The sequence below is a fragment of the Bison bison genome, unplaced genomic scaffold (genome assembly GCF_000754665.1).
Source record: "Bison bison bison isolate TAMUID 2011002044 unplaced genomic scaffold, Bison_UMD1.0 scf7180017846569, whole genome shotgun sequence".
Taxonomy (NCBI): domain Eukaryota; kingdom Metazoa; phylum Chordata; class Mammalia; order Artiodactyla; family Bovidae; genus Bison; species Bison bison.
Genome location: NW_011477142.1, coordinates 1,047,654 through 1,057,788, shown reverse-complemented (window position 1 = coordinate 1,057,788; position 10,135 = coordinate 1,047,654). Strand labels below are relative to the sequence as shown.

The 10,135-nt window shown below is 42.3% G+C and overlaps 1 protein-coding gene across 1 annotated transcript in view; it reads left to right on the top strand.

Annotated features, from left to right (window-relative positions):
• Nucleotides 1-8,844: 8,844 nt before the first annotated feature.
• The window catches only part of ROR1 (receptor tyrosine kinase-like orphan receptor 1), a 205,345-nt gene continuing 204,054 nt past the window's right edge, over nucleotides 8,845-10,135 (top strand). Inside the window, exon 1 of the mRNA XM_010840183.1 lies at nucleotides 8,845-9,037. Within this exon, the coding sequence (XP_010838485.1) occupies nucleotides 8,890-9,037 (148 nt within the window). The 5' untranslated portion in view covers nucleotides 8,845-8,889. The remainder of the gene's footprint in view (nucleotides 9,038-10,135) is intronic.

Below are 10,135 nucleotides of genomic sequence, written 5' to 3'. Positions count from 1 at the left end.
CATTGGTCATGGCAAACACCCTCTTCCAACAACACAAGAGAAGACTCTACACATGGACATCACCAGATGGTCAATACAGAAATCAGATTGATTATATTCTTTACAGCCAAAGATGGAAAAGCTCTATACAGTCAGCAAAAACAAGACCAGGAGCTGACTGTGGCTCAGATCATGAACTCCTTATTGCCAAATTCAGACTGAAATTGAAGAAAATAGGGAAAACCACTAGACCATTCAGGTACAACCTAAATCAAATCCCTTACGATTATACAGTAGGAATGACAAATATATTCAAGGGATTACATCTTATAGAGTGCCTGAAGAACTATGAACAGAGGTTTGTGACATTGTACAGGAGGCAGCAATCAAGACCATCCCCAAGAAAAAGAAATGAAGAGAGACAAAATGGTTGTCCGAGGAGGCCTTACAAATAGCTGAGAAGAGAAAAGATGTGAAAAGCAAAGGAGAAAAGGAAAGATATAAGCATCTGAATGCAGAGTTCCAAAGAATAGCAAGGAGAGATAAGAAAGCCTTCCTCAGTGATCAATGCAAAGAAATGGAGGAAAACAATAGAATGGAAAAGACTAGCAATCTCTTCAAGAAAATTAGAGATACCAAGGGAACATTTCATCCAAAGATGTGCACAATAAAGGGCAGAAATGGTATGGACCAAACAAAAGCAGAAGATATTAAGAAGAGGTGGCAAGAATACACAGAAGAACTATACAAAAAAGAGCTTCATGACCCATATAACCATGATGGTGTGATCACTCACCTAGAGCCAGATATTCAGGAATGCAAAGTCAAGTGGGCCTTAGGAAGCATCACTGCAGTCAAAGCTTGTGGAGGTGATGGAATTCCAGTTGAGCTATTTCAAATCCTAAAAGATGATGCTGTGAAAGTGCTACACTCAGTATGCCAGCAAATGTGGAAAACTCAGCAGTGGCCACAAGACTGCAAAGGTCAGTTTTCATTCCAATCCCAAAGAAAGGCAATGCCAAAGAATGTTCTAACTACCACACAATTGCACTCATCTCACACGCTAGTAAAGTAATGCTCAAAATTCTCCAAGCCAGGCTTCAACAGTATGTGAACCATGAACTTCCAGATGTTCAAACTGGATTTAGAAAAGGCAGAGGAACCAGAGATCAAATTGCCAACATCCATTGAATCATCAAAAAAGAAGAGAGTTCCAGAGAAACACCTACTTCTGCTTTATTGACTATGCCAAAGCCTTTGACTGTGTGGATCACAACAAACTGTGGAAAACTCTTCAAGAGATGGGAATACCAGACCACTTTACCTGCCTCCTGAGAAATCTGTATTCAGGTCAAGAAGCAACAATTAGGACTGGACATGGAACAACAGACTGGTTCCAAATAGGGAAAGCAGTATGTCAAGGCTGTATATTGTCACCCTGATTATTTAACTTATATGCAGAGTACATAATGAGAAATGCTAGACTGGATGAAGCCCAAGCTGGAAGTAAGATTGCCAGGAGAAATATCAATAACCTCAGATATGCAGATAACATCACCCTTATGGCAGAAAGTGAAGAAGAACTAAAGAGCCTCTTTATGAAATTGAAAGGGGAGAATGAAAAAGTTGGCTTAAAACTCAACATTCAGAAAACTAAGATCATGGCCTCCAGTCCCATCACTTCATGGTAAATGGATGGGGAAACAATGGAAACAGTGACAGACTTTATCTTTTGGGCTCCAAAATCACTGAGGATGGTGACTGCAGCCATGAAATTAAAAGACGCTTACTCCTTGGAAGAAAAGTTATGACCAACCTAGACAGCATATTAAAAAGCATAGATATTACTTCGCCAACAAAGGTCCATCTAGTCAAGGCTTTGGTTTCCCCAGTAGTCATATATGGATGTGAGAGTTGGACTATCAAAAAAGCTGAGCACCAAAGAATTTATGCTGTTGAATTGTGCTGTTGGAGAAGACTCTTGAGAGTCCCTTAGACTGCAAGGAGATCCAACCAGTCCATCCTAAAGGAAATCAGTTCTTAATATTCACTGGAAGGACTGATGCTGAAACTGAAACTCCAATCCTCTGGCCACCTGATGTGAAGATCTGGCTCACTGGAAAAGACCCTGATGCTGGGAAAGATTGAAGGCAGGAGGAGAGGGTTACGACAGAGGATGAGATGATTGGATGGTATCACTGACTCAATGGACATGTGTTTGAGTAAGCTCCGGGAGTTGGTGATGGACAGGGAAGCCTGGCATGCTGCATCCATGGGGTCACAGAGTTAGACATGACTGAGCAACTAAACAAAAACTGAACTGAACAGAATACATACGTTTAATTGGAGAAAAACTGGGTGAAAAGTACATGTGACCTCTTTGGTCTTTACACACCCTTTAGATTTCTTGTGGGGACATTTTTCCCTATCCTAGCCAAGTCCTAGGTGGACTCAAGCACCCTAGCAACTTCTCTGGCTATTGGTGGAAGTATTTCAAGCCCCTCCCTCAGAGTGGGGAGATCTCCCAGGCTCTCATAAAGGCTTTAGGCAAGAACGCAGATCTCCCTCTGGCCACAGGTTGGCCAATGAGTATTGCTAATGCAACCCCTAGCCTGAGGGACCTGTGTTTATAGGTATCTTCTCCGTCAGCTTCTACTGAACTGTTTTCTTCTTTTTTGACACCTGAGAATGTCCTTTCCTTTCAGTTATCAGCTATACATTATATTTTTTCTTGTGGATTTTTACTCAGTACTCTTGATGTTTTTTGCCTAGTTGTGGTGGGGGTGTGGGTAATGACTTGTGGGAAGAGGAGTCCCTATCTGTCCATTTCTGTGGTAAAGAACATGCCTGCCAGTTCAGGAGATGTAACAGGTGCAGGTTCGATCCCTGGGTTGGGAGGATGCCCAGAGAAGGAAATGGCCACCCACTCCCGTATTCTTGCCTGGAGAATCCCATAGACAGATGAGCCTGGTGGGCTACAGTCCCTGTGGTTGTGAAGAGTCGGACATGACTGAAATGACTTAGCACACTGCCCTCCCCTCCCAAGAGACTGGAAGTTTTTGAAAAATGTTATGGACCAGGTCAAGCTTTTATCCCGGTTCTTATGCCTAGAAAGTGTTACTTGTATTGAATGAATGGATGAATGAGTGAGAGAATCTCTAAAGTCCCATGGAAGAGACCCCAACTATGGTAGTTTTTAAGTAAGGTAATTTTCAAAAATATGTGTATTCATTTTGAAGAAGATGTGTGTCATTATGGTGCTTTGTGTAACATAATTCCTTTGAATACAAGAACTACATATGATCCATAGTATTAATTCAACAGATTTAAAGAAGGAAATAATATTTCCAAAGGAAAAAAGGCATTTAAGTGTGATTCAGAAAGTATCTTCTCTCTTCCCTCTGTGTCTCTCACCACGTTGGGGGGTTTTAGAATTAGGCAGCCAAGCATTGATGGGGAGGAGTGTGGCCTCTGGTACTGCTTGTCAAACTAAGTTCTGATGAACTTGGAGTTCACAGGGGTCCTCTGGAGCAGAAGAGGGCTTAAGCTAGAGAGCAAGCGGTTATGTCTTTTGGCATTACCCGCCCCCTGTTTTGGCATAATTGGAGACGCTAACTCTGCTGTCAGACTGCCTGGGTTTGACCACAATTCCCACCCCTCCCCAGCACTCTGAGTAGACAGGTGCCCTGATTTTCTACCTCAGGCTTTCCAATCTTGGAATGAAGTTAATAACGGTACCTACCTTATGGAATTGTTGAGAAGATCTCTTGAATGTCAGCTTCTCAGACACTGAGAGGACAGTGGACAACTGTCCTGGACAACTTGTTTTTGTTTTTGAAATTCTCTATGTATAAGAATATGAATAATACTACAGAATTTGGTATATTTTAAATTTCTCTTCAACAGATTAATGACTGCCACATGAGCCATAATTGTGCCATTTACGAGGTCTTTATAGATTTTATTAAAAATGTGTAGATGGTATCGATGGGTATTGGAACAGTTTAAGGCTGCAGGATTGTGCCTTCTTTCTTTGTGACTGTACTGGTAAATTGTTTTGAAGATTGCATTAGACATTCAAATTTAAGGTCACTGAGGATTAGGTCATTGTAGACACTGAGCATAGTAACTCTCCACCCCTGCATATCTCACACTGGGTGAGGGAGACTCTGACTTTCCTCTCCCAGAGTGGAGGGGCCCCTCGTGCAGGACCCTAGATGTGGGATGATTGTGAACTGAGGGCTGGAGTAATGCTCAGGCTGACTAACCCCGGAGCTGTTGGGAGATGTGGCCTGCCTGCCCGTCTAAGGAGAGCAGAGTGTGACTTTGCTTTGGTGGAGCTGACACACCTGGCTGTGGGCTTCTCCACTGAGGTGCTGGTGGGAGGAAGGAATCAAGGCCAAGAATGTTGTGTGTAAACTGACACTTCATACCGGAGATTTTGAAGTCTCCTTCCCACCTTCTTCCCCCAAACGATCACAGACAGAAGCCTTCTTTTCCCACAGAAGACAGTGTGCCCCTTTTGTGTGACCGACACTGGCTGTCTGGAAATTCCCTGTGCATCTCTCTCAACTCAGTTTCTAAGGAGACGTATCATTCTTACGGGCACAGTCAAGGGAAGATGGAGAGCAATGAGAAGGCAGTATGCATTTATTTCTGTTTTTAAAATTTATTTTGTTGAAGCATGCATTTATTCCCAAGCCATTTCTAAGGCTGTATCTTGAACTGTGATTTTGGCCAAGTCTCTAGACTGCTATGGGCCTAATTTGCTTCATCTGTCAGATGAGGAAGTTGTATCAGATAAGAGGATTAAAAAATCTTTTGTTTAAATCATTGGTGCCTTTTCCATACACCTGAGTATGTAATGCAGAGAAATGTGGAATTGTTCCTGTTGAAGATGGAGCTATTGCCTGGGTCTCTTGTCTTTGTAACTGCAAATCCTCCAAGGTTCCCTGTAAGGATCCTTCCAGAAATCCTTAGGCTTGAGTCATGACCTAGTTGAACTTGTAAGAAATGAGAATACTGAAAATAACACTACATGACACTTCAGTTTTATATCTAAGGAGAGAAGGACCCACATATGGATTGTCACATTAAAATGTGTACCCCTTTCAAAAAGTTATAAATTTGTGAACTCTGGGCAGGGGGAAGCCCCAGAGTGGTTGGTTATTAAACTGTGACACACAAGCAGCAAAAAAACCTGCAAAAAACAAAACACATAGCTTGCTAAATAAGTCTTTGGCCTCTAAGGCCACCCAGCTATCACACTGTAAACTCAGTGTCACTGGCCAGAAAAGGCCCTCGGATAGCCACTTGTTCCCTCACACTTGGCCTTTGTGACACTGGGCTGGCCACCAGTCTCGTGAGAATGCTGGTTCGTGCCTGTGTAACCTCAACTTGTCACTGGATCAGGATACAGGATGTGGCGTGGCTGGGGGCTTCTTGGAAGAGCTTGTGCATCCTGTGAACATGGGGTCGCTCCCTGCCAACTGCTGAGATGAACCAGTAATCCTTGTGGAGAGCACAGGCTTTTATCAATGAGAAGGATTCAAGGCTTATTATTTTTTTTCCTTTGCTCCAAATAACACTCCCACTGTTCAGGCTTAAATACCAAAACCTTATGGTTTGCAGAATCGGTGCCAAAAAGTCACTCATCAGTGAAACTGCAAAGATAATAGCTCCTATTGATCAACTCCGGAGAAGAATGGCTTGCCCTCCTGCAGAGGTCAGGAAAGATAAGGGATGGAGTTTTCTCAAACATGCTGGATTTGCCTAAATTGGATAAAACCACATAAAAACACTGATGTTCTAAAAGAACTGGTGACTGATTCAGGAAAACCTCACAAAATGAAAAGATCATCTTGGATTAGTAAGGCATGCAAAATAGAGTCTTTCTTAAAGTACAGCAAATGTGTTATTTCAAACTGAGACAGTGACACAGCCACTAAACTGGAGTATATCCATGCAGAGTATGTTCATCCGCCTTTCTAGACAGAGGGAAAGGCATGAAAGATCTTAAATATCCACTCTATGCTGGGCACCCTCTTGGGTGCAGGACCCCTTTGGTTGATAATCTGCTCTAGTCCTTACCACATTTCCTATGAGATGGCTTGTATTGTCCCCATTTTTCAGATGAGAAAATAGTGGTCAAAAGATGTTAAGTAACTTGGTCCTGATCACAACATTACTAATAGTGGCAGAAATTAGTATTTTAATGTAGGTGTGTATTTTCATTAAAAATTCTACTGTCTCCTAGTTGGCATGTACGAATTTGCTATTATCACGGTGATGTTACGCAAAGAGAGGCTGCTAGTCTGGTATTAAATATCTCATCCTTTTGCCACAGTAAAGAGAGTAAGAGAGGAACTGAATCCATCACTGGAGGTCCCGTAGGGTCAAGACTGGTGGTCACATCTCTCTAAGGCTGCTGCTGACCTTGGAATCAAGGCTGCTTAAATCAAGATGTGCTCAATTTTTCTCACTTAAGATTCAGTCTTCTTTTCAGGAGGTGAGGGGGAAGCTTATTAAATATCATTTTTGTGAGGGACAATTACTAACATTAAACTTTTCACATTAAATAATCCAGCCTTACTTAAAAAAAAAAGTAGCCTAAGAAGATAATATTTGTCAGGGAGAATATTCATATTTAAAACTATTTTATCTGTTTTTATTATCATTTTATCTGAAGAGCTGAACATGTGGTTATCTCAAGGAATAGATCTTGAAGCTGAGAACAAAATTCCTCAGAATCATCACAATCAATTAATGAGGTTATGAATTGAAATTATCTTTTCTGTAGCGCAAGAACTGAGTGGTAATTAGTGTCCAGGGACACGTGGGGGAACAGTTTTACTGTTAGCAGTGCCAAGAATCTATTCATTTGTCATCAGTCTCAAATTATATTCAATCAGCAATTCAAATTCAGGCTAGAAAAACCAAATGACATATAGCTTACTTTCTATAAAATTAATACTGTAAAATGAAACCTATGTTTCTGGCAATTTAGCTGTGAGCAGCAGTAAGATGAAGCTATGAAAATATTGAATGTAAATGCTGTCAAGATCTGTCTTAATCCCACCACTTCCCCACCCTTTGCTTCTTTGCCTGAGTGGCCGCTGTGGCTGCCATGCTTCTATTCCCAAGCTCCCCGAAGTCTGGGTACTGGAGTGCTTGATGAGCCTTTTTATAAGAGGAACCACAATGGTCCAAAATACTGCAAACAAGGGGCCTTTATTCAAAGAGCCAAAGTGGGTGGCAGCAGCAGGGGGGTCAGAGTGGAGTTGTGGTTGGAGTCACACGTGGAGGCCTCTAGAATGTAGACAATTAGCACTTCCTGGTAAAATCACCTTCATGAAACACCCATTTCTAGGACAAGTGGTTGATAACAGGAGCACTGCCTTCTCCAGTGGTTTTCTATTAAGCAGTTTTCTTACTTGGGCAAATTTTCCTTTTTGGCTTCATATTTTGGAATTCTGTTTGCTGTAAGATCCTAGCCTTACTGCCCATCTGACTTCGGTTCCCCTGAAAAGAATGCATGCTGTTGTTGGCTCAGGATGTGGGAGGTGACCGGGGCCTTTTGAGGTGGGTAGGTTTTGTGTGGCTTGTCTACTTTCTTTCCCACCTGTTTTCTTTCCCACCTGGACAGGGGAAGAAGAAAGCCAAGAAGGTCTGCACAAACCAAACAACCCCTTTGTCTCTGCTGTGCATGGCAGGTTGATTAGAGACTCAGTAGACAAGCTAGAAGTGGCCTCTGCAAGGTCTCCGTGGGTAAACATCCTGTCCTTGGCAAAGCTCACTGATGACGGCATGCGGCTTCTATGGCCATGTGGCAGATGGCCTCCATCAGTAAATAAGGAAATGTAGAAGAGTGTGCTTATCTTGGTGAAAGGGTAAAGCCAGAGAGAAGTAAGGTGAAAAACAAGTCAGGTTTCAGGCTTAACAACTGGGCAGCATGGGCTGGCAGGAGGTGTGTGGGTGGTAGAGTCAGACAGACCTAGGTTTAAATACTAGTTCTTCCTCTGCCTTGCATTCTAACACAGATCCGTTTTCAGTGGCTACCTAAAAGAACCGTGTTGAAAGGCTGTAAGGCAGATCCCGGGTTTATAGGCAAAAGGATCCATAATTGATCAATGATATCTGAAGAAAGCGGATGTGATAGCATGGGTGCCATAGATCTAATGACCCAGTCTCTGGGCTCTCTGAGATCCTACCTAGCACAAAAGCTCTGTAATAGATGTGTGTGTGTCCATGGCCTAAGGGGAGATTAATGCAATCCTATTAAAATGTGCTAGTAGGATGTGTCATGGGTTTTAATAAAAGCATTGTTTGTATACTACAGTATATCATAAAGAGTTTGAAAATTTTCATGGTGTATCATGTCCTTAATATTTTGGATTTGCATGTTTGCTTTAATTTATGGTGGTTTTTAAAGTTATCTTTGAATTTTGGTTTCCACAAATTACTCTCCATATTAAAATCCTTAGCTTCCATTTGTCTTGACTGAAGGTTTCAATATAAAGAAACCAATTTGTCTATTAAGAGAAATGCTATGAATTCACAAACACAAATGAAACCAGCATCAGGAGCAATGTTGATCTCATGTTTCATGGAAAGACTATTGACTTTATTAACGTAAGACTGGTCTTTCAACAAGAAAAGGAAGAGTTTGTATTTGATCATGTTTGGTCATTTCTGCAGGTTTGGTTTTTTGTCAATGAAATATTTGTATTTAATTTTCAAGCCTGTGTTTTAAAGGAAAAAATCCTCAAATCTGGCCTCCAGTATGTTTGTCTGGATAGCCTCTATAATACAGGCGCCTCTGCCTGGCAGGCTGAGCAGACATTTAAGTTTAATAAGCTATGGGACTGCGTGGTCTCTCTCGGAAGGCAGGGCCTTTGGAAATCTCCTGTAATGCTTCTAACAGTCCATAAGTTACTATATTTAATATTGCCCTTGTCTTTCTCCCCTCCCTTCTCTTTATTTTCAGAAACAGAGTTGTCAGTCACTGCTGAGTTAGTGCCTACCTCATCATGGAACATTTCAAGTGAGCTCGACAAAGGTACACAGTGGGGACACGCAGGGCGGAAGTGGAGGAGGGGAGGCGTGAAACGCCAGGTTTACTCCTGGCATGGCTGTCCTTGAAATCAACTGCTTTTTAGATCACCAGAAGGAGGCAGGGGCCAAAATAAATCCCCTGTTAACTTTGTGATCAGTTAACATTTAATTACTTGGAATTCTATTATTTCTGGAGAGGTTTTTTTTTTTTTTTTTTTGCCTCTCTCTTTCCTTTCCCTTCTTCTTCTAAAGAGTTCCACATGGTAAAAATGCTTCAAGATGTGAAAAAGGGTAGTTTCTGACCTTCCTGACACTGCATCCAGTGGATCTTATTTAGAGGATTTGATTCTGCCTGAGCCAGGATTGATCAGAGATGTTTGTTGGGTGACCTTTTACGGTGAGTATTTGATGTGCTTGCAGGGTTCAGGGCAGAGTATCTGGAAGGTTTGTAATTGCCTGCGTGTACAGATGGCCACTTCCTGTGTGCAGCTGGAGAACAGGCTCCTGCTATGCGGCTGTTGTAGCATTAATTAAGACCCACCATATGCTAAGCACTGGCTACTCTATAGAGATCCTATGTCCTGGAAGATAAATCAGGCCATGTTCAAACCCCCTGCAATTGGCTCATCCTACCTTTCCAGCTTATTTCTCTTTAGACTGCTCTTTTATGTGTCTCCAGCCAACTTTCTGTTTCATTGTCTATATCCTGTGCTTTTCTGCTTCTGCCTTTTGTCTAAGCTGTTCTTTCCATCTGAGTTGCCCTTCCTTCCTTGCCAGTCCCCACTATCTCCCTCTACTGGGCTTAGTCGCTCAGTCATGTCCAACTCTTTGTGATCCCATAGACTGTAGCCCACCAGGCTCCTCTGTCCTTAGGGATTCTCCAGGCAAGAATACTGGATAGGGTCACCATGCCCTCCTCCAGGGATCTTCCCAACCCGGGGATCGAACCCAGGTCTCCCACATTGCAGACAGATTCTTTACCGTCTGAGCCACCAGGTAACACATTACTGAAGTTTGAGCATATAGTCTATGTTAGCCACAGTCTTATCTAATCCCTCAGCAGGAAGTAGCCTTTCTGTATTTGGAACCCCATGCTGCTGCT